The sequence below is a fragment of the Molothrus ater genome, chromosome 5, assembly GCF_012460135.2.
Source record: "Molothrus ater isolate BHLD 08-10-18 breed brown headed cowbird chromosome 5, BPBGC_Mater_1.1, whole genome shotgun sequence".
Classification (NCBI taxonomy): domain Eukaryota; kingdom Metazoa; phylum Chordata; class Aves; order Passeriformes; family Icteridae; genus Molothrus; species Molothrus ater.
This window is the reverse complement of record NC_050482.2, coordinates 21,794,024-21,819,107: the sequence shown is the minus strand read 5'-3', so window position 1 is coordinate 21,819,107 and position 25,084 is coordinate 21,794,024. Positions and strand designations below refer to the sequence as shown.

At 38.4% G+C, this 25,084-nt stretch overlaps 1 protein-coding gene across 1 annotated transcript; it reads left to right on the top strand.

The window, feature by feature from the left end:
• Window positions 1-2,705: 2,705 nt before the first annotated feature.
• SPAM1 (sperm adhesion molecule 1) lies at window positions 2,706-23,204 on the top strand. Its single transcript, XM_036400222.1, has 4 exons — window positions 2,706-2,808; window positions 17,946-19,130; window positions 20,606-20,695; window positions 22,497-23,204. The coding sequence occupies exons 2-4, from the start codon at window positions 18,168-18,170 to the stop codon at window positions 23,199-23,201; spliced, it is 1,758 nt and encodes a 585-aa protein (XP_036256115.1). The 5' UTR covers window positions 2,706-2,808; window positions 17,946-18,167; the 3' UTR covers window positions 23,202-23,204.
• The last annotated feature ends 1,880 nt before the right edge of the window (window positions 23,205-25,084 follow it).

Genomic DNA, 25,084 nt, shown 5'->3' with positions numbered 1-25,084 from the left:
TATGGTTGCAAAATGGTTGTGTATCCTGTGGCAATCGGAAGTGATTTACTTATTTGAAAGTTAATTATTACTTCCATAAGCTTTTCTTAAAAAATTAGTATGCAAAAATCCCTCTTTGTGAAATAGGAAACTTTAACTGTTGTCTAATCCATTATTAAATGATTCTTTTATCTGGGAGCATGTGGATTCAGAAGTAATAGAACAGCAGAGAAAAAGGTGCCTCTTGACATTTTTTCTTTGCTGATGATATTTAGAATGGGGTTCCTATATTTGCATATTTCACCAGTTGCAAGATCTTTCCCTTTTCCTCAGTAAAGTGATAATTTCCTTTATGTTCAGAGAAACACCTGTCCTAGATGGCTTGCTCAACACAGAAGCAAGAAATAGCAAAAATCCACTACCTAAAACAATCCTACATAAAGCTTTTGAATTTTTTAATCTCTATCTCACACTCATGTTCTGTTTGTTGCATAATGATCTGATTATAGTTGTTTTTGTTACTAAGTTCAAATATCTGTATGGTTTGAAAAGTGAAATTGGAAGTAAGTAATTCACTCTGTTTTACAGAGGCATTCCAGAAGATGGTATATCATCTTTATATAGACAGTTTGCAAGTAAAGTCAAGCTTAGAAGAAACTGTAATGGTTCTCAAATGACTAGTTGAAGAGTATAAAAAATACCTTCCAGAAATTCTGCTTCTATATTGCAAAGAATTAAGCTATTTGAAATCAAATGTAGTCTAGACATGAAATTCTCATGGAAATTGCCATTTCCTAAAGCTATTCCTTTAGGGTCTAAAAGTATTGGATACTGCTGTCTTGCAGTGTAGTGCAATTTCTAAAGCATACAACAACATTTTAAGACAATGCAAGATAAATAACCCATGAACGCTGTCACTGCTGCCTAGAATCACCATTTCATTTACCATGGGTCTTCCTGAATGTATTTTGGCACTAGCCCTTATGACTCCAAGTAGTTCTTTTCACGTCTTTAACATGTAGATTGCTAGCCTGGGAAAACACTTACCTTTTCTACACTGCTTTGCAATCCAAATGAACTGCTACTTTGTAGCTTTCAGAAGTCATTTAAATTAGTTCCCCAAGCAGGTGAAGCAGTTCCAAGGCAGTTTATAATGCAGATTTCTGTAAGGCTGCATTCCAGCTGTGTTAGATGTGGAAACTTACTGGTATGAGAGCTAGCAGGTAAGCAACCTCCTACCCCAGTCCCTCTGAAAAGTCTTGTTTTTTTTATTTTTAATTCAAATTCAGGTAAACATTTTCACACAGAACATTTATGGCCTACTTTAATGGGCACTTTTCTCAGCAGGCTTAGTAAATTGGACACTTAGTTTTTAAAGGTAACAGACAGTAGGGTCTGTTGCTTCAAGCATTCATTTAAACTGAGATTCTTATTTATTTAAATAATGCATAAAGTGCATGAAGGCTTTGTCAGACTGGACTTAAAATGACTTGTATTATTGTTCTCAATATGGAAATCACAAGCAAATCTGGGTCTGATGTCTCACTCCACTAGAAAGGAGTAAAAAGAATCTTCTAGTAGTTTTTGCAGAGGGACAAACTACTTCTAGATAGATCTAATGAGAAATGGGTACTGATCTATTCCTGATTTCTTCAGAATTGATATGTAAGCCAGTAACAGAGAAAGAAAATAAACGAAAAAGGCTTCTGGAACCCTTGAATTTTTTGCAATACAGGGAAAATATTGGTCAAAACCTTTTAGTATCTACATTCCAAAACTTTCTTCTAGTATACTAACAGTTATAGCAAAGCTGTAAGGAGTTTTCACTCTCCTTGTCTTTACAAGCAGGCTGTGGGGTGAAAGCAGACTCACCAGACAAGTTTTGAACTCTCATGAGAAAGAACAGATTTGACTCCAAGAAGGTCTTGGAAGAAAATCCTTGAAATCAGTCTGAATCAAGTTGATATGTGCAAAGGTGAGGAGGACAAAAACCCTGTCAATCAACTACACTGTGGAAGACTACTGGATGGGAACAGTTTGATCAAACTATTTTTAAAGAGAAATCACCAATCTGATCTAAAAAATAAAAAAACCTATCAGAAACTAGTAGGAAATATTGCAGTACTCAAGAAATTAATCTAGTCCACATTGATGAGTCAAATACTGTTTCTCAGAGCTGGAAATAGAAGAGGCACTGATCTCCCTGCTCCTGCTTGCTGTGCTCCAGTAAAAGACAGCTGAAGGTGATTTGGGCTGCCCACATCTGTGCAACCTGTCTTGCTGCACATGTAGAGATCTTCCAGGTGAGAGATGTGAGGGGGCTGTAACCCCTCCAGTCACCCCAGACACAGTGGCAGAGTTTATTCCCAGGTACTCTCCTTCCTCCTTTTGCACAACGTGTTGTGAAGGAATAACCAGGAAACAAAGCCTCCTCCCCCGTGAGCCTTGTGTGTATCTTTGCTTGGGGCAATGATATCTTTCTGTGTTTGGGGTAAAGGCCAAGACTCTGAACCAAAGATAGTTTTTGCTAGTCAGTATCATCTGTTATATTCTCTACCCTGTGTTATTCCCTGTAATGGCTAATAAAAACATCAGTATTTTAGAAAAAAAGTGGGTGGAGAACATTAACATGGATTTTGCATGTCTACCACATGAGTAACACCCAGGTGGATTATATTTCCTTAACAGAAAATAAATGTTCTGGCCTGTAAGACACATGCTGGTGCAAAAAAGTAAAGTCTGTCATCTGAGAACAAGAAGCCAGATTTTCTGAGATCCAGTGCTCCTGGTATCCTAAATGACAAGAATTAAGGAGTCCAGGGAATGCTGGTAAGTGCTTCTTGTCCTCTCCAGTATTTACAGTGGCAAAGTTGGTTAAGTTCCTGTTCTCTGCTGTTGTGGTGAGGATGTGTGCTTCTCTCTCTTCTTCCCAAGTGTGCTTTGAACCTGTCCACATGGAAAGGATCCTCTCCCAGATGACCACATCAGTGCACATGAATAAGCCAGTTTACTTAAAGGCATGATTCCAAAAAGCCACTGTGTTAAGGAATGTGGGTTCATTGGAATAAATCTGCAGACATGCACAGTTAATTACCTGCATTGTTTGGGTTTTCACCAGTGACACTTCAGGATGAGATAAGCTTCAAAAGCAGCCTGTGCTTTTGAAGCTTTTGGTTTAAACTGCAGTTTATATTCCCAAACCTTTTTTTCACTTGGGCTCTGTGAGGAAGGGTGTCTCTCTCTCTGCTCATTTGTTGAAGCTACTGTTTTAATTATGTACATGTGATAAACAGGAATATATCTTTCTTGACAAAAACCTATTTCACCTCAAAATAGGTTTATGTCAAGAAAGATATATTGATTTCAGCTTTCACATTGGAAGATATAACTTTAAAGTGCACTGGCATAGAATGACATAAAAGACAATGAAACATGAATGGCAATCAGGTAATTAGGAAAATTTATTAACTGATTTTTTCAATGCCTATTGTCATGGTAGCTTGGCAAGGGATTAGAAAGATTTAAATATAAATTAGATCTGTCATTCTCAAAATGAAAACAAATTAGTTATTCAAAATTGTAGGAAAAAAAAAAAGAAAAGGCAAAAGAGCCTTCTGTGTTGCCCTTAAAAGCTTAGATGTGACCCCTGTGCAAGCCACATTGTAGGAGGCCTCCCTGGGGAGAGTTATGCTGCTCCTCTCAGTATTTTCTGTGCCTGCACAGAGAAGCACAAGTCAGAGGTAGCATTGCATATGCAAATATGCCAGAAGAGGAAAAATAATTGTAACTGCAGGAATGTGATGCTGTGTCCAAACTAAAGGGTTTGCAAAGACAGCAACAGCAGAGCTGCTCTGCAAATGAGGTGTGGGACTGAAACCTGCCAATTTGGTCAATGGCAGCTTTAGGGCTTAGAAGGTGCAGTGCAGAACTATTCCACACTGAGACCATCTCAGGTCCCAAAAGTAGGCCAGGAAAAATAAAAATGTCCTATACTGAACAAATATATTGCAATTTTTAATGCTTTGCCATTTAAAAATCCAGGTTGGTGTCTCTGTATTTCATTGTACCCTGCAGGTAAACTGCTTTATTTGGAAAGAAGGTAAACACTTATTTGGTCTCCATTGCATAATAAAGACTCACCTACAGAGCATCAGATGCCCCAGTGGACAGTAGGAGCTGTCAGAAGCTTGAACTGCTGTAATACAGAAGAGGACTGAATTCAGGACATACTTCCACCTGGAAAGTTTCTGCACACATAGGAAGGAAAATACTCTCTTAGGTTAAACAACAGAATCCTCCCAAGCTCCCTGGTTTTCTTGTATGCTTAATGTATACAAGCTCCCCCTCAGGAGGAGCTCACTGACTTCCATGTCTCTTCCCCAGTGTCCTGGTGAAACTTTTTTCCCAGAAACTTGGTGACAAAGGCCAGAATGAGAACACATGTATTCAGGTCAGTTCCCTGACACAGATGCTCAGACAATAAGATTTGAGGATGTCTACAGTATGGGCTTGTTGGTCTGATCTCTCACAGACTCCAGTCCTAGAAAAAGATTTACAACCTCACTAGCACCTGAAGTGACTCTCTCAAACAAAAGAGGACACAAGTGACAGTTGCTTAGAATGTGCCACCTCTATAGGTAGCTTAACCTCAGATGGGGGGACTTGATGGAGTTTAGTCATAGCTCTCCAAAAAACAGTTTGAATTCTTTAGGCTGGAGCTGGCAAAGAACTGTGGAAAAATATTTAGAAAATCTTGACTAAAGAGAAATAAGTGGTAAATCAAGACAAAGGCAACTGACAAAGTCATTCCTAAATGAGGAAAGCAAATCTTAGATGTGCACAGGGCATGCCAAATGCACGTGGTGCTAACCAGAACTACCAGTGCAACTTGAGCTCCCATAATTTACCTGCAAGAGACACAATGCTGCCTGGGTCTGACTGCATGGGAGGGCAAGGCTCACCAGTGGCAAGAATCCTGGGAGCAAGTGAGGAAAGTCAGCCCCATCTGCTGAAGGGCTGAAGGAAAAGAGTGCCCAGAGCGATGTAAATTGGAGGATGGGTTCTGTCCCATGGCTGTGGTGGGTGAGCATGATACAGAAACAGCCCTTCTGCCTGGGGCTTGTGGAGGTTAGGGTGGTACTTTGGGGAAGTGAGGGCTGGAGGTGGAGATGTGCTGGAATAGAGAAAGAGAAGAGGATCTGAGTGAAGGGTGAGCTTAGGCAAAAGGGATAGATATGGTGTGTGCAGGGTGGGATCTGACATGTGTCACTGAGGCTCAGGGGACAGCTGCTGAGAAGGTTACAGGTGCCTTAATGAGCTGCTCTGCTGAGAGATGAAGTGGCTGGTGCCAAGGAGGTGGCATTCATCTCAGTGGAATCAGACTGGCAGAAGAGCAGGAGATGTGTGGTGAGAAGTGAAGTGAGATCCCATATCTTCAGATCATTCCCCTGCCCCCCATCACTCCACTCCATGTACCCTCAGCCCTGCAATCCATTCTGCCAAAATCACAATGTTGATTTTTGCTACTCATTAATAATGGGATTACTTCCTCCATGTTTCAGTCTTAGATCATCTGAGTTCAACCTTTGCTTACACTGCTTGGAAGCTTTCCACCAGCTCTGCCTTTGCACATTTTGCATCCTACTTTTTATTTATAGTGTATTGTGGTATTTGAATACCTTTACCAGCTTCTCTCAGCTGCGGCTGTTCTATTATTTCATTTTTCCTGCTGCCTCACAGCCAGCAGGAACACTTAATTTGTGTTATATCAAAGTGAAACAGGAGCCACCCAACAGCCATACTCTTATGATTTGAAGGAGCACAGAAATGTTTAGCACCAGGTTATTGGGTTGAGTCCAGCTCATTCAGCAGCAACTGGAAATTGTTAATGCCTGCTGACAGGCTGGCAGCTGTGGGGCGTGATACTGGTGGCTCTTCTCCAGTTGCTCATGGACAGATGTCCACCTCATAAAACCCCAACCAAAAACTAGCACTGTTGCTGGCAGCCTCAGCAGGGACACATCGAGTGGGCAGTGAGGCTGTTCTTACACCGAGCAGTATCCACAAAGAAAAGCCCAAGAGCACTGGAGTGAACAATTTGCAGGCCACCCTTCTGTGAGACTTGTGGGGATGGGAACCTTCTCTACCAGCAACTCTAAGTCTTGTTTTGAAAGAAATACATTGAATATTTTGATGATAGAAGCCAGGGGGATGTTGATGGGCATTGGAGACAAACTGGTAGGTTTTAACAAGGTGTGAAGAGTGGCTTGACTATTGTTCTCTGCACCTCTTTTTGTTTTGTTTCCCATATCTCTGCAGAGCCATTTTTGTAATTCCTCAGGCTCCTTGGCTTTATTCTATTCTGCACCATCACTTCCACCAAGTACAGTAATGATTCAATGTCCCATTCAAAAGTTAAGAATTATTTCCTTGCATTATTTAATCCTGCACCCAGCAAGAGATAACTCATTCTGTGAGGAAATGCCAATTTGACTAGGGGAGTGAATGCTAGAGTGGTAAAGATGCTGGGTGGGATTTCTGACTGTAAGAATGCTGTGGAGTGGATCCTGTATCACAAAGACGCAATATTACAGGAGACAAAACCACTGCTACCTGTGAAGTGGTAAAGCCTTGTAGTCCTCAGCTTGGGCTGAAACACCACTGCTACCATGAGTGTCTCTGCAGTAATTTGACCTACATAGTTTAATTACTATTTATCTTCTTTTTCTTGTTTTTCTGACACATAAAGATGGCTGCCTATTTTTCATAAAAAAAAACAAAAAAAAAAGAGCAGGTGGAAGAATTCAATACAGACTAAAACATATTTTAGGACCAAATTTCAAAATTTCAAAACTTTATTTTCATTTATTTTCTTAACTTTAACCAAACAATATTGATTTAAATTGTTATGCAAAATAAGAGTAATGGATATACTAGCATGTTACTGAAGAATGATAATGTTAAAATGTATAATTTGAAAAGTTCTGTCATCTTCTTTCTTCATCATAGCAAACTGCTTTAGAATATATTTTCTCATAATTTTAAAATAATTTCATAAATTAGTTTTTTAAGCAATTTTTTAAACAAAATAATTAATTAAAATTGTTTTTCTGCAGTTGACCTTTTAAAAAAAGTAGATAGCTGAATATTTTGATTATTTTCTGATTTGGATGATTTATCATTATATAGACTTAAATAGTAAAAAATATTGCACAAAGAAAACAATGTATGACATCTAAAATGACAAAAACCTTTCAATATAGAAATGACTGCCATGAAACTGAAATTGATTCCCAAGAAAAAAATGGTTTTATGCCAGGGAAGAAGAAAAATAGTTTTTAAATTGCAATATTGAAAGTAAATTGCAGTATTGAAAGTATAGCAGTGGGTCCACAGCTCAAAACAACTCTAACATGTGGCACTGCCTGCCATCCCTTTGGTGTGGGAAACCCTCAACCAACCCAAAGTGCTGTGTGAGCACAATCAGAGCAGGGAGTTTAATGACAGACAGTGGTTTGTTGTTTAATTGTACAGCTCCAAGGGTTCTGCCTGAATCCCTGTGAGAGCAGTCAGAGGGTCCAACATGCACTCAGCTCAGTGATCTCCAAGCATGGCAATCTTGGTATCTGTTCTCTAGCACAGGATCTCTTCTTGACCTCGTTTCACACTCTGTGTGAATGCATCACCTGGGGGTACTCTAGATTCTGGCAAAGCAGAACACAGTTTTGCTCTCCCCACCCCATTTCTTTTTAACCTCTGTTGGACAAATCCCTGCTACATTGAAAAGCAAAATTAAGGTAAACCATATTTCTTTATTTTGGAAAAAAAGGAACTATTTCAAAGAGTATGTTCAGTAAACTCCAGAACATGGTGCAAGACTTCTGACAAGTAATGTGTTTTGTACTACTCAACTGCAATCAGCTGTGTCAGGAGACACCTTTCATCAACTACCCTATAATTATGCTAAGGCTTTCACCTAATGACAAATCCCAATTGGCTGGGCCAGAGCCCTGCCTTTCTAGAGAAGGATAATAATTTTGTCCACTCACTGGTTCATTCATTTCAGCAAGTCCTGACCTGTGGATTCACTGAGGTGAGTATTTACTGATTATTTTTATGCTCTTTAAATTTTTACTATTTTAAAATTCAAATCTCACAGAGGGAAGGTAAAATTTGATAGGACTTTCTAGAAAGATTTTCAGGAGTTGTAAGGTGGAACAACCACTTACCTGTGTTACACACACTGAGCTGTATCTATCAGCTGAACTGACACTATCAGCTGTTTTTCTCTCAGTGTATTTTAACTTCCTTTTTTCCATGCCAGTGATTCATTGAACTATTACGCCCACAAAAAATATTATTAACTGCACATATATAGCTGTCAGAGGTATTAAGTAAAATCTATGTCTCCAGACAAACAAAATTGCTAAAACAACCTTATTTTAGTTAAGTCTTGTTTCAAGCCTCTTTGGCTAAGTCCTTAGTCTAGGCAATTTTTCTCAGCAGGTGGGAATAGGTTTCCTTTACAGGTGTGAGTGTGCTAATAGGGATTTCTGTTTCTTTAGGAATCGAAGTTTATTGGTAGAGACTTATGCCTCGGAAAATTCAATATGAAGTTACTTATTCCTAGTGAATGCTTCTAATCAGGGGTGAAAGAAAAGACACCTGCATGTTTTCAGCCTTTCAACTCAGGTAAATGATATGGTGCAGTGTAATAGTTATTTTTTACATGAAGCCACAGGCAGGCAAGACAATCCACAAAATATCTGTGGCAAGAGGTTTGAGTCAGAGTTGCATGTAAGCAATGGAGCACGTGCTGGGTAATCTCACACAGCTGAGGGCTGGCATGGGTATCCACTAGAGCCTCCCAGGAGGGAAAGCCTGAGAGAGAGCGAGGGTGTGGGCAGTGAGAGCCAGGCCTGACTGCCACACACCGTCCCAAGTCCCACTTCCCATGGCAAGTGGTCCAAATTTACTCTCTCAACATGTTAAGGTCTCTTAAAACCAGTAGACCCCGTTGTGTTTCTCAGCTTTGCTGTTTAGTCAGAGTTTGTGAGGGTTTGCAGGCTGTCTCAGAGGATGATGAGATGGTGGGGTCGGCTGTCCCGGCTGTATGTCGATAGAGACAGCACCAACTTTGCCACCCTAACCAGTGGCAGGCCCAAACAAAAAGAACTCATTTCCTCAGCTCAGAGCCACTGAAAATCCTTTTCCTTAGGCTTTCTCCAAGGGTTATGATAATGTTCTTGCTCAGGCAGGCCCAACTGTGCTTCTTTCTTCTTTTCAGTTGAACTGTTAATTCTCTGCATACCCATTTCCCAAAACAATGCTCGATAAATGCTAATGCCTCCTTAATAAATCACCGGTTTTCTGCATAGCTTTGTACTCACTTTTGTTTTGAGACTTTGACATCTGTTTACCCATCTCTCCCACTTATCTCCAGGGATGGGTGGCAATTAGACAGGCTTCTCGGTATTAGTAGGTTTATCAAAATAACAAAAGGCTATGTGAGGGCTGTGAAGGAACAGCAGGTGAAAGAGAACACAGTACGAAAGAGAAATCACTCTTGAGGCAAGGTTTATTTCTTTACTGCAGTTTCATATTTTTGTCAGATTGTATTTATTTATATACAATCGTGGGAGAAAGGAATATGGAATGAGTTACAGTCCCAGGAGAGGAAGATTAAAAAGAGAGAGCATTCAGGTATTACAGAAGAGAACTTGAAATGTCATACTGTGAAGACATATGCTAATGTACAAACTGGTATGAGGTTAATAATACATATTTATTTCCACGACTAATTTGCTTTGAGGACCCCTCCCCCTGCTACTCAAACCTCCTGTTGCTCTAGCAACACACTCTATGGAGTGTGGCTACTGAATATCCAGCAACAATTTCATCCATGCTGGTTTCATTTACCCCAGGGGTGTTTCTGCTCCCTTACGTTTGAAAGGGAACGCCGTTATCACCTTTCTCGAAGATTCTATTTTTTTTCTAAAAAGGATAGCACAATTTTGTTTGTCAACTGTTTGTGACTCAAACAGTTTCAGATACAGAATTGACTGTTGTGTTAATTTTAATACAGCAATACTTCCGAGGATTATGCAAAAGCCTGTCCTGGTCTCTTTTTCAGAGCAATCTCACCTTTTCCAAAGGCACAGTTACTTTTGTACGGTGTAGATTTTTTTTTCTTTAATAAATCCTATATTAGGGTAATAGTTTGTGGAAGGGGAAATATACTTTTAACACAGATGTGAAATGATACCTGCTTTGTAAAGAAATGTACTGCAGTTATCTCTGTGCTGCATGTTGGCTTAGAAGGCAAGGAATATATATTTTTATGTTCAGTGCAGACTTTTTCAAAAGAGTACTCATAAGGGAGATGATGATCATTAAGTGCTTACTAATAGTGGATTATAATCCTCCATATTATGGGCCACCTTTGATACTGTCTGTACACATGTAGGTGTATAACATTGCCTTGTTTGGAAGAGCTCCCTGAGAAGATCTAGGGAAGTGCTTAGGAAAACTGTTCTTGTACTGCAGCATGCACAGTGATCTACACTAGAGCCCTTTGTAAATATTGCTGTCCATAAGAATTTAAAATTATGCTGGAACACATGATGCTGCAGAAAATATTACACTGGGCATCTTAAGTAATATCCCCAGTGGATGTTGGACCAGGTGACCTTTAAAGGTCCCTCCTAACTCAAACCCTTCTGTGACTATGAAAATTTGACTTCCTACTTTGAGAAGTAGTCAGAACAAAGAATAGTCTGAATATACAAGCCCAAAGAAAATTGGGTTTGGGGCTTTTGTTTGTGATTATTTTTTTAAGGCTTCTAATTAAAATTATTGAAAAGGTTTCAGCGTAATATCGTGAAAATATATTTGACTAAAAAGAACCCAAAGAAAACTACTAGATGCTTTTAAAAACTGAGCTGTGATTTGCCCAGTATTCTAAGCTGGGATAGCAGTGGTGTAGTACAGTGATCCAAATATGCCTCCAGGTTGTTCTTGCCTTCAATTAGCTATATATTAATAATCTATATTAATGGTAAATATACAATTATATTTTTAAATTCTATATTGATGGCTAATGTATTTTTCTTGCTATAGAGAATATGGTTGGGCTTGTTTTGCCACAAAATAGTAGAGATTCAGCAGACAGTGACTGTTTTGCAGGGTAACCTTAATGAGATAGTCATGTGTGACTGTAAAGTATTCTGACTCTTTATTTTGTCCTTGATTCCTCTGCAATGGAAACTGTCATTATAAAATCTGGGTTCTGCCAAATCTATTTATACAGAGTACAGCAAAGGAAATTTTTCCAAGTACTCTTGGAAATGTGTTTAGATAGTTTATTTAGCTAACTTGCTAAAAAACAAATCAGAATATCAATTAACAGGCTGTTATGGTATTAAGAATTTTTATAAAATTAAGAATTAGAACTTGCAAGAGAAAAAAGAGAATGAAAAGTACAGAGATTTTACTAAATACATGAAAGAAATCCTGTAACACTGGAGCAGTCATCATAAGAGTAAGAAAATAATTGGGTAAGTTTAGTAAAAATTTATATTTTAACTAATTTCAATAAAACAAGTTAAAACCATATAGTTAACTCATTTAAAATATTAAAAATTTGTTTGACTACTTTTGCATAGGTATTTTTAGGGAGAGTTGTCCACAATGTGAATGCTCAGGTCCTGACATTTGTATCATGGGAATATTTTGATTTTTTTTTTTTTCCACAGGCAAAAGTCAGGAATGCTGGCAGAAATTTTCAGGAGGTTTTTTCAGGTCCTCATGCACTCATTGCCCTGTACTCAGTTATGGGAGTAACCAATGATGAAAGAGATGACTTGGCAGCTCTTGATGATAAGGACAGCCACAGCATTGGGGTGTAGTTTGACAAGCATCTCTTAAATCAGACATGCTGACTAAACTAGCCAGTTTTGCTGGTTCATGTACCTAATTAGAAAAACCCCTTCCTCTCCTCTCTATCAGCTGAGGCATTTTCAACCTCAGCAATTCATTACATGGACTCATTAACAGTTGCCTTAGCCCAGCTGAGAAGAATCTACTGAATTGAGGGTGGAGTTTAAAACCACTGTCAAGATCAGTGCTTACCAAATTGACTTTACAGAGATGTCAAGCTTAATGTGCTTGTAACAATGAGGCCACATCCTCTATGCAAATGTCACCTTTCACAGGTTGAACCTGCCATCAGCTGTGTACCACAGATGGTTCATACTTCCAGAGGTGGACCTGCTTTCTGTGGAGCTTCCTATTCCTCACAAATGTTCATCTTTACAACACCCATGTGTGTTTGTGTTAACTGAGTGTCATTGCCTCTTCTTTAAGAAATACCAAAAATGTCACAAATGGGGAATGCAATACAACTACAAGGTTATACTTCCTTTTCTTCTGTGGCTGTTTCATGACTCTGATACCTGCTTGTAATGAACAAACAGCCTCTAGCCAGAACATGCATCCCTAAAAAGAGGAGGGTTTAATTTGAAGTTGCAACAGTGACACTGTCCCCTTCATGCAGAAGAAAGGCCCCTCCAGAACAGAATGGAAGGGAATGGGGCCATTTCCCACAGTAGCACCACTGGGGCACCCAAGGACAGCAGGACAGATACCAGACACATTGACTGTTTTCCACCGATCTATAAAAAATACATGTGCTGACCTCAGAGAGCTGTTTCCCAGCAGTGTGGGCTGATTTGATCCTATCTAGAGAGACTCTGTATGGCTGCATCAGTATTGTTGGCAATGTTAAAAAAATGTTTTGGATTCTCCTTCAGGTTTCTTCCAAGTTTAAATACCTTAACATTTAATATATACTTAGTCTGCTCCTCAGAAGTTTATTCTATCTCTCCTTAGGACTTAATCAGTGCTGACATCTTCACAGAAGCTAGAATTGGGTCCTTAGACATCTGTACAACTTTATATTTTTGTAACCTTCAGATAAAGGAAAATACAAAGCAACTTTTCCCAAGAACTTAAGTTACACTGTCGAATACCTTATTTTGTCTGTAACATCAAGAGTTATTTCTACACTGAAGTAGCTAGTGTTTATATGAAAACAAAAGACTAAGGAATAAATCCTTAAATATTCTGGTCCTATCTGCATTCTTGACCATATACCTTACATCACAGCCTCAGGCATTTAAAGACTTAAATGCAAAGAGATTCTTCTGTCCCATAAAAGCCTGCAGTTCTACATGCAACTTTTATATCCACATTTTCTTTGGCATAGGGAAAAGACCAGCCAATTTTCACATCTGTATTTTTTTTTGTTATTATGCCATTAATTAATAAGCAATATCATACTGTTGGTGATGAAAGGAACAGTTACTAAACATACGAGAAGTATGTAATCTGTACTCTAAACAACGACACTGGCACTACAAGTGTTCTTACATGCTGTTGTTCAACAAGATAGCACAGTTCAGTGACACCCACCTTCTGCCTTAGAAATCATGAAGAGCACGCCTGCTTTCGTGTGTTCAAACTAAAACAGCAGAAGTGCAAGATTTTACAGACTCCTGTTTGAAATTCAGTAAGTGTAATTAACACTATTAACATAACAGATAACATCAGATACTCTTTTTGTTTATTGGCTTAAGTTTAATGTTAGCAGATCTGACTTGACTAAGCAATGTCTAATTATATCAAGGCTGAATGTGGACTCTCATGTCTTATTTTCATAAAAAGCCTCAAAGCTGAATTCCTCTAATGTTTAGTGGCAAGCTTTGAACATAAGCCAAATGGTATGACCACTGCTTTTTGATGCACTACACCATCCATTTTGGTGGATTATGTGAAGTCCAAGGGTATGTATAATACTTCTTTCCCTTTTGTTTTCAGACTCTCTTTGGTCTAGTGGAGCCTTTTCAGAGTCCACTTTTTCGGGGACATGTGGCATGGCCCAAATTCATGATTGTGTAGTTTCCAAAACACAAGAGCACACTTGCACTTTCAACCATGTGTGTTTCTGCAGTCCAGTTTATGCCGTGAAAAATGATGCAATAATTAAGCCAAGAAAATTAATATGATTTCCTGTAATGCTTAACCTTTACAAATGCCAGATTTGGGAAAATCTAAAGTCAAAGCTTTTTCCCTAGACAAAAGGCACTTAGCTCCATCAACATGTACTTCCAGTCAGGTATCCCATGAACAATTAGTGTTAATATATTGTAAAGTAAATGACTTTTTGACAAGGAGAAGGGCAGCTTTCTGACTCAGCTCACTTAGACCACCGTCAAGGAGACTGAAGAGATTAACATTTATCAGAGCTGTCATTGTTAGGCTGGGATGAAGGCAATCCTTTTAACTGGAAACTATCACATAAAATAATCTGTTAACTCATACTCAGTAGAGTACATCACAGTAAGATTTGGGGGAAAATCATTTCCCAACAAACTGTTACATTTAACTTTGCAAAATTAGCCAATAATAAATGAGTTCTAGCAAAACCAGTAAATATAACGTTCCAAACAATGTTTTCCTCTTTTACTTTACATCAAGTCAGCCTATTACTGAAATCCACTCATAAAAACAACCTTACAGGAACAAATAATAAAATTTGTGTTCTGTAGTTTTCTGACTTCAATGGGGGCAAGAAATATCTTATAATCAAAGGCAGAGGAACAGAAAAAGCCAAACTACTCCTACAGCTTCTTTCTGAGGTCTTCCCACTTATGATCAAACCAATCACATAAAAGATCACCATCCTGGCAAATGCTGGTCTGCATCAGCTGGTTATGTGTGAAAATTTATTTAATTTGAATAAGCTGTATTTGCATAAGTGGAAAAAGTATTTCTGCAGAATTTCAGTACAGAATTCTTTCAGTTTGTCCTGGAAGTCTCCATCTGCATTCTCTCAGGGAGTGTCACTTAGGATAAGGCAGGAGCCAGGAAGAGAGATGCTCTGGTGTACCTCATAGTTACAAACAGGAAATGTGAAGGCTGGGTCTTGGCTGTAGTGATTATGAGATGGTGGAGTTCAGGATCTTGAAAAGAGGCAACAAAGGAAATAGAAAGATCATAACAACTGCCTTCAGGAAAGCACGTTTTGGCATCTAGAGATCTAGAGGCATCAGCTTGGAAGAATTCCTTGGGAGACAGCCCTGGAGAGAGGGGTCCAGGAGCTGACTGATTTTAAAGAATCACCTTTTCCAAGCTCAAAAATCTCCACATTCAGGAAATCAAGAAATGGCAGGATGAGCTCTTGGCAAAGCTCAGACATAGAAAGAAAGCACACATGAGGTACTAGCAGGGACAAGTGAACAAGAAACACTATTTGAGCTGTTGGGATCTGGTTAAGAAACCCAGAGCCCACCTGGATCAGAATCTGGCAAGATATGTGAAGGGCTTCTAGAGGTATAGAAGCAGCAGAAGACCAGAAAAATGTGGGCATAGTGCTGGCCGGAGATCCAGTAGCAAAGGACAAGCAAGGTCAGGAACATTTATGCAGACTGGACACACACAAGTGTATGGCACATAATGGCATGTGCCTGCAAGGAGTGGTATGTGCTGAAGAAGCTGCTGATATCATTATAAAGTCACTCTTGATAATCTTTGAATAGTCACAGTGACCGGGGGAGGTTCCAAGGTCTAGAAGAAAGCAAATGTAGCTCCTTTCTTAAAAAGGTTAAAAAAAGAACATCCAAAGAACTACAAGCTGGTCAGACCAGCCTCACCCCAAACCCTGGGAGGCTGAGAGAGCAAATAATCCTGGAAGACATTTACATTAGGAATGAGAATGTGATTGCAAGTAGTCAGCATGGATTAACAAAGAGAAAATTAGGCCTGCCCAACCTGGAAGCCTTCTCTAAAGAGATGACTGGCTTGGTGGACAAGGGGAGACATTGGATACTGTTGATTTTAGCAAGGCTTTCAACAGAGTCTCCTGTAATGTTCTCACTGATTAAGTACAAGATAGATAACTGGATAGTGAAACTGAAAACCGGCTCACAGGGTTGAGATCAGTCCAGGATGTACAGCTGGAGACCCATCAAAGTCCAGCTGGAAGCCTGTTTCTAGACATGTACACTAAGGCTTCATACTAGGTCCAATACTATATAACATCCTCATTAATTCCTGGGAAAGAGTGTTCCTGTGGCACGTTTACAGATAATCTAGACTTGAGAGTGGTTGATATGCCACAGGATCATGCTGCCATTTAGAGGGACCTCCACAGACTGGAGAAAGGGACTGACAGGAACATCATGAAGTCCAATGTATGAAAACATTGAGCCCTACACCTGAAGAGGAATAACCCCATGCACCAGTACAGGCTTGTGAGCTGAATGGCTGGAATGAAGTTGTAGAGTAGGCTCTACAAAGCTGACTGGATTGAGCAATGAATCTTTGCAGCAATGAAGACCAACAGCCTTTTGGGTGGCATTAACAAGAGTATACACCACCACCATGTCAAGCACTGTGTTTGTTCCTTCTCTTTAGCACTGATGATGCCACATCTGGAGTGTTGTGTCCACAACTGAGCTTCCCAGTACAACAAAGCAATGGGCATACTGGAGCAAATCTAGCAAATTGCTCCAAAGATGAATAAGGGATTATAGCATTTGTCATATGAGAAAAATTTGTTTAGCTCGGAGGAGAAATGACTTTTTCCTGCTGTCACCTCTGGGCAGCTGTGGGAAATGCATGCAGACAGCTTTTCTACAAGTTTCATCAAGCAGATGTCATGCAAATGAGGTACTGCTCTTGAAGCAATTTAAGTGAACAGAGCTACCTTCCTTCCTGGTAATTGGATCTGTGATCCAAGTTTGGTTTATAAAACTGATTCTTGGCAGGGTTTCTTTACTTATCACATCAGCAGCTGTGGAATGATGAAATATCTGCATGAATGTTTAGATTTCAATCCATCTGCTGATTCTATACAAAAATTTGTAGATTCCACTCCTGGCTGAATTCAGTAAATACAAACTAAAATATTATTTGCTTTTTTTCTTGAATCTGTCCTTAGAGATTTTACATTGCCAGCCACTCCATGGCCCACTTCATGGTGACTGCAATATTTTTGTGTACACTCTTGTATAATCCTTACATACTCTATTGCCTCATCACAAGGTCTCTACTACAGAAAGTGTCAAATTGAGGTTTGAACCATTTCAAAATCAGAAGGAATGGAGATTTAGGAGTTACTGCACAGAGAATGTTTCAGCTAGTGGGATTCTATGTAAAAGCTGATGCCTGCACTGAGGCTGTCACCACTAAATGTGACTGCTCATTGTGGGTGTATGGACAGCCTCAGCTTTCCTATTGACCTACCCCCCTGGGCAGACTTTGACTCAGGGCCACTTAATCTGTACATCTCAAATGGCCTGAAATAACATACAGCCAGCCATATACCATAGTGATTCACAGGTTTTTGAACCTGTTTAAAAGAGGCCTGGACAGAAGATAGAGTGCCTATAATATTTCAGATACCTCACTGGGTTAAATGAGTATCCATCAATTGGTTTTTTGCAAGTGTAAAACAGCCCAGGTTTGTTTTGTATTATCTTGTGTCTTCCCTTAAGGACTCTGTAAATTTAACAAATGAAGGATCAGAACTTTATTTTGATGTAGGTGAGAAATATTATATTGCTGTTGATTAAAAGAAGTCACTGTGAAACTGCTCATTTTTACAGACATTTAACTGACAGTCTGGAGTATTTCTGAGCACACTTACTCTGATCTATGAGCCACTGAATACTGTTCCACTGCCTGTTTTAAATCTAGGTTTTTTTAAAATCTATTTTTTAGGCATAAAAATGACAGTGGAATAGTACAGTTTATTTCTCTATGGTTGTACATTGTTCTTTTTCTTCAAAGGGTAATTGTATTCAAGCATTACAATATATTCAATATTAGAAATGGTACTTGTTTCAAGGTTAGAAATTAAATAGTTATAATTTCTTACTTTGCATTTGCTTCTTTTTCTGCATTAGGTCTGAGAAGCTGTTGGAAAGTTTCCTGGAGCCTGAAATGACAGAGAGCCTTGTAAAAAGGACACCCCTATTTCACATCCAAGGAATATTGCTTAATAGGTATTAATCTGAAGAAGTATATTTTACGATAAAGTTTTTGACAGACTACCAACCTTCTGAACACCCAGAGAGCATTTAATTTTTGTCTGATCAGAAGCACCTAATGTCACTGCACATACTACAATGGAAACTGTGAGACAAAGTTTTGGCATCTGTGTTACCTGTACATACCCTGTAGCAACTGGTGTGGTGTTTGCCACTCTTCTACTTTCTTGCTGCTCATCTCTGAACATAAGAGCTCGTCCACTTGTTTCTAATTCACCTTTCCTTTCTATCTGGAATGCTCCTACAGAACTTTGTACTGAAAGGACTGGAGTGCAGCTGGACATGAATATTTTCCCTCTAATTGGAAGTACACTAAAGACATCCATTGGGCAAAACATCACTCTCTTCTATCCAGACAGGCTTGGATACTACCCTTACAAAAATGAAGTCACAGGAGAGGCATTCAATGGAGGACTCCCTCAACTCTCACTGCTGGAAAATCATTTAAAAAAAGCCAAAGAGGACATCCAGTTCTACATTCCTTCAGATGAACAGCTTGGATTGGCTGTCATTGACTGGGAAAACTGGAGACCTGTGTGGATAAGGAACTGGGGATCAAAAGATATTTATAGACAGGAATCCATTGAGTTAGTTCAGCAGAGAGACCTCAGTCTATCCGAAGCCGAAGCCAGAACTATAGCTAAAATGGAATTTGAGTTTGCAGCAAAATCATTTATGTTGGAAACTTTGGAGCTGGGCATAGAAACGAAACCAAATCGTCTGTGGGGATATTACCTTTATCCAGACTGTTATAACTATGATTACAAACAAAACCCCCACAATTATACAGGAGCCTGTTTAGATATTGAAATAGAACGAAATAATGAGCTTAACTGGTTGTGGGAGAAAAGCACAGCACTTTATCCATCTATCTATCTAGAGACAGCCTTAAAATCTTCCAGAAATGCTCAACTCTTTGTTCGCAACAGAGTTCAGGAAGCCATTAGAAATTCCTATGTCTCTAACTCTAGTCATCCCCTTCCAGTTTTTGTATATACACGTCCAGTATTCACAGATGTCTATGAGGAATATCTCTCTGAGGTGAGTGAAGCTAGACCTTAAAGAGTTCAAATTTATATGGCAAAAAATCACCAGGTGAAACTTATTTAGCAAATATACTAACTTGCATCAGAAAGAAGTGTGCAATTTTGTCTAAAAAATTAAATTAATCCATCAAAAAATTTAACCAAACGAAACACTAAGAGGTCTATTTTCAAACTGTTCTCATTATATTTATCAAATAGTGTTTTATTCTCTGAGTTGTCCTCACATGTAACAAAATATCACAAAACTAGAAAACATATTTAGCACACCTGGTCAGAGGAAAGAAATATGAGTAAAGTTTTGCAGAGAATTAGTAATACTGGGCTCACCTACTGCCCGCTTTTTAAGTTATAAGAAAAAAATACAAAACAATGGAGTCTTTCTTTCCTTAAAACATGTTTAAAGCTAGTGAAAAAAATCTGTCCTCAGTTGTACTCAAGTACAAAAATGGTATTTCAGCATGTCATGGCTTAGTTAAGGTTAGGCTCTGATTAAAATCCAATCATCTTACTGCAGTTCTGGCTATATTTCCCCTCACATTTTTATAGACACCCACCCTATAGGAGATGCCACCACTCCGGAGAATCTCTTGTTGTTGTTCCAGCCCATGAAGAAGGGGAAGTTAGAGTCCTGGTGATGGCATTCTACCTGGTGTCCTCCCACATTCGGGACAGAGCATTAGCAAGTGTTGCCCCCAGTTCTGTGGATACTTTCAGGGAGCAAGGGGTGCTTCAGGGGCCCTGCTGGGATCCCAATTAATAATTGAAATCCTATAATCTTTACATTAATTTTGTGTGTGCGTGTGTTGTGCCCTACGGTAACTTTCTTTTTTATTGTTTTGTCTTTATCATAGTCCTCTCCCATCCCATATACGCCTTAACATTTTCTAGGGCTGGTCTAAGAGCTGACCCTAAAAGGATAAATGAAGAGAAACAAATTTTCCAAATCAATCTCTATAAAAGACCAGAGACATTCTCTGGAAAAGGGAGATTCCTACTGTTGAAAGCTCTTTCTCTTGCATCTTTTCTGTTGTAGCAGTTTGTGGTAACAGAAATTAAATTTAAAAAAAAAAGAAAAAGCAAGCTGTGCTTTCCAGTATTTCTATCCCACAGCATTACTGAAACCAGTTGCTACCAACTCTGAGCAGCCAGGAGGCAATGCAGCAAAATAAGCTGTAACATGGCTGGAGGAGTGTATGTCATATGTCTAAACACTGGCTCAGTTTTACAGCCTTGTTTTTTCAACCAGATGACATTTATAAATTGGATATTGTTGGCATCATTTTCTGGTGTCACCTGTGCAATCCAATTCCAGGATAAAATTGTGCAATTGCGAGTAGGACATTTGTATTGTGTATCATTGCTTGCTGTCTTAAAGTAGTTGTTGTGGATATGTCATTTACTATATGCATTTTTTCATTTGCCCTTATAAGTTACTTACATTTATATGATTCTTTGCATATTTTCCTTCAGGATGACCTGGTAAATACCATTGGAGAATCTGCTGCACTGGGTGCTTCTGGAATTGTGATTTGGGGTGATATGAATTTAACACAAAATAAGGTATGCTACATCAATTATTATATGAAATTTTTAAGGAGAAATAAAGTAAAAAGGATGTAAAACATTTTGATCACTTACGTCTTCTACTTTTAAAATGATGACTCCATATTGCCAGCAGTTTCTTGTAGTCAAAACCCAAGCATATCTGAGGCTTATTAAGGTCATCATTGGCTACACAGAACAAGAGTTCAATCTTTCAGTGTCTCAGTTCTGTTGACTCCGGGTAACTGGACAAATTACTATGATAACCACAGGCAAGTTAGCACTTGTTTAATTAGTATACAGAAGAATTACTATATCTTCACTTCATTTTAGTAATGAAGTAAAAAGAAAATTACGTGGGCTTGCCCGGAACAATTTTTAGAAGACTCTTCTGCTTTTTGGAGCTGGTGAACTTGGCAACAATAGAAGTCAGTCTGTAAAAGTACAGCCCTAGCCTGTTCTGTGTGTTGCAAATACTGCTTTGATTAATTTCATTGTATGAAACATCTGAGTCAAAGAAAAAAGCTCTAGTTTGTTTTAGGAAGGGGAAATACATAGTTTGAGAACTGTTACAAGGATGTTTTCATAATTCTTTCCAGGTAGTTCATTCATAACCAGGTAAGTTAGATTTAACAAATTATTGTATGGAAAGAGTCTTCTGAGGGCAATAGTGCAATGAACCAAAATTCTCCATCTCTGACAGACCTCCTGTCACAGAAAGCATGGCAAAATACACCTCCACAGTTCTGTAAGGTTGTTATTCCCCAAAGCATGATACCTTGACTTTTTTGTATGTGCCTGCCTTTGAGAAAGAATATCAGTTACACCTGGAACTTTTCTGCCCATTATCTCAATATCAGAATATAGATGAGCAGCAACTTTTATTGTCTTAATTTTGAGATTCCTGTGAGGAAAAAAGAACTCTCCACAGACCAGTAAGACTATGTATTTTTAACACTAATTGCACCTGATTTTTTACAGCTTTCACAGTCACTAGTATTTCAGCAATTAAATATTTCTGTAAGCCTCACTTCTGCATCAACCAAAATTTCTTGGAAGTATTTATATATATACCTAGAAGAAAACTAAAAAACCTACATACATCTTAGATTCACCAAAGTGATCTTCATGGGTATAAATATTAGGCACATCCACATGCAGTATTGGGCAAAGGCCCATAATGTCAGAAACAAAGAGAGAGCTCCCAAACCTTCTGGTTATTAAACTGTGCCATGAATGCACAGAACATAGGCCAATTTCATGATCAGTTAGAACAATCAATTGTCCTAGCATACCTTCAATTTGACCATTCAACCACAATTCTTTTCATTTAAAAATGCCATGAAAGGTCCCTACCCTGTAGCGAAGCTATCCAGGTCAGGGGAAAGCTGGAAAGGCTCAGAGACTACTTGATAGAAAAAGTATTTTTTTAGACTGAAGTAGTGTGAGTTTTTTTTTCCCAGACTCATTCAAACTATTTAGATCTTAAAAAAGAACTTCAAGTCTTCATGAAACATCTTTAAATACATCTGATTCAAAAAGCTACATGAAATATAGAGATAAAATGAAAGCTTAGACAATTGTTTTCTCATCTAACTGCTTTTTGTAACATCTCCAGCAACTATACAACATGAATTTGCTAGGATCCTTGAATTTTATAACAGCTTCTCAGATAAATTTGCTTCCAACAACGACTTATAGCTATTATCAAATCCTCAGGGGAAACATTTATAGATATGTACTGTGGTACCGTTATTAGAATGACAGCATTTTAATGGTTTCCATACTAAACTGTGGAGGTATAATGCTCTTTTCACAGAACACCTGTAGAACTCTGGACAACTACCTCAGGAGGACTTTGACCCCATACCTCATCAACGTCACAATGGCAGCCAGAATATGTAGCCAAGTGCTATGCCAAGACTCTGGTGCTTGTGCACGGAAAAAATGGAATTCCAGTGACTATCTTCACTTGAACCCTGAGAATATTGCAATTCAAATGACAAAGGATGGAAAATACACTTTACAAGGGCAACCATCATATCAGGATCTGCAAACATTCATAGAAAAATTTGATTGCCATTGTTATGCAGGGCACAGCTGTGAACCTAGAGCTGACATAAATGACATCCATTACCTCCATGCTTGCATTTCAGAAGATATTTGCATTCAGATATCCTCAAATTCACTTTCTAACATAGAAGGCTCTGAAGAAAAGATCCTGTCTAACAGAACTGCATTTTCATTAACCTCTGAGAGTAAGGTGACATTATCTACACATCCTGAAGTAGATTTCCAATCTACCTTTGGAAATAATATACTTAATATAACAACTGGAGAATATAATAACACTGTTACAGCTGCCAGTAGCTATGATTTAGAAGAAAATGATACTCGTACTTTCATTAGTTCTTCATCCTATAAGATAAGGATGTTTAGTCTGTTTCACTTAATTCTCCTTTTGAGAAACTTAATACAAATGATCCATGAAAGTGAGAATATCCTTTTCCTTGACTATATTTGAAATTCTCAAGGTTTTTTTTACAAAACAAACAAACTAAATAATTCCTGAAAGGCTTATGGTCTTATCAGGTAACCTTTTCTAATCCATAGGTACCACTTCAGCTTGAATGTATTTCCTCAGTTTAGTTCTATAAACTACTATCTGTGCCAAAGAGATATTGGTCTATATATACTGACTATGCTACATGAGAGGATAATCCAGAATAAGAAACATTTTTTTACAGTTTACATTTTTAACTGTTATATTTGGAAAAAAGTAATGGTTGACAATGTGCTTTTGTCTACTTCAAGTTAAGACAGATAAATATATAATATGTAAAATAAGTCATCGGACTTGATGCTCTATGCAAAAATTAATTTCATTCCATATGAATGGAATTATCTCTTAAAATATTTGGCTTATCTTTAGATCTGTGGAGCTTTTCAGCATAAAATTTATCTTATTAATGTAATGTTCCTCCACTTTTCACAAAACCTTTAGGGATGCAGTAGCTTTTATTTTAATTAAATATATTTGTAACTCTTCAAAAGGTTCTAATTTCAGTGTCAATGTTGACTTTGAATATTACAGCTTCATTATTTAAAAATTGAGCTGTAGCAGTTTATCCTTTCTTCTCACAAACCCTCTCCCTTATTTCAGATATCCCTTTCTTGGTTTCCAGTTGTTTTGTCTTGCCAGTACTCACAACTCATCTGCTCTGCCTGTGCATTCCCTGCAGCACAGGTCACCAGTCCTAGTTTCTCCATCCAGCCATCCCTGGGAAGTGCATAGGGCTGTATGTGCCATGTAGGCAAAAGTCTGTGCATGGGACTGTGTGCTTTGTTATTCCTGAGGAGTCTCTTTGGTGAAAACCATTTTGCTCCTTAGGAAAACCCAGCAGTGGAGGCAGAAAGATAAGTGTCACTGGAGACCTGAGACAATCTCAGGACCACCTTTCTGATTCAGTTTGCTGACAGAACTGAAAGTATTTGCTTAATACTATTCCATTGCCAAAAGCAGTGAGAAAGTAGCAGAGATACCTCAGAAGAAAACTACTCTCAGTATCACATCAGGAGTCTAGTTATGATAAACATATAGTCAGTTGAAGCATTTAGAAGCAATTAGCTGCAGTTTAGTTGATAAAATAACCTTTTCAAATTATTATGTCAGATGCTTAATAGACAGTTGGCCTTCCGATGGGTGAAGAGTGGCTGCTGGCATGGATACATTAAAAATCTCCCTAGAGCCAGGCATGATCTGCATAAATAATTCACCACCTCTTACAGATATAGCCTGCCTCACTAATGAAAATAACCAGGACTTCAATATAGTGGCCATTTACTTATAAAAAGTTCATTCCTTAATCTAGCAGAAAACATATATTATTATATCCATTTTCTTTGAATTTTCAGGTTGTTGGTCATAACAGAGATGCAGAAAAAATAGATGAAGCCTTTAGACTTAACATGGAGAAATAATGTTTTATGGCTTTTGAAGAGCATGTTATCAAGAGGAAGTAACAATTTTCTCATCCCAGTTACAGTGATAAGTCCACGAATCAAAGCTGTTTCTGCCATTACAGTTCCAAGTGGAATCATGAATAAAAAGATATATGTGCAGCAGACTGTTCAGCACAAAAGAGTCCATCTGCTTTTGATCACCTGTGCAAAAGCATGCTTTTTTCCACTGCAGCTTTGCTATTGGTTATTTCATCTTGGGCAAAGAAAAGGCTTGGTATCATAACTCCTGTGCCTGAACTCCCTTCACACAGCATTTGTGGTAACTATCAAACAGTTTCTAAAAACTGGAAACATCACTGGTAATGCCTTAACAAAACTTGTATGACTTATATGAAATTCTATTTTTTTCACAACACTTTGACATGGCTAAACTGAAAGATACTG

What these genes read in the sequence shown, in the direction of transcription:
- SPAM1 (XM_036400222.1), top strand. Translation starts at nt 18,168, where the DNA reads ATGGAAACTGTGAGACAAAGTTTTGGCATCTGTGTTACCTGTACATAC. An exon ending in ATGAGGAATATCTCTCTGAG is followed by an intron (nt 19,131 to 20,605) that starts GTGAGTGAAGCT and finishes ATTTTCCTTCAG; the next exon opens with GATGACCTGGTAAATACCAT. An exon ending in TGAATTTAACACAAAATAAG is followed by an intron (nt 20,696 to 22,496) that starts GTATGCTACATC and finishes CTCTTTTCACAG; the next exon opens with AACACCTGTAGAACTCTGGA.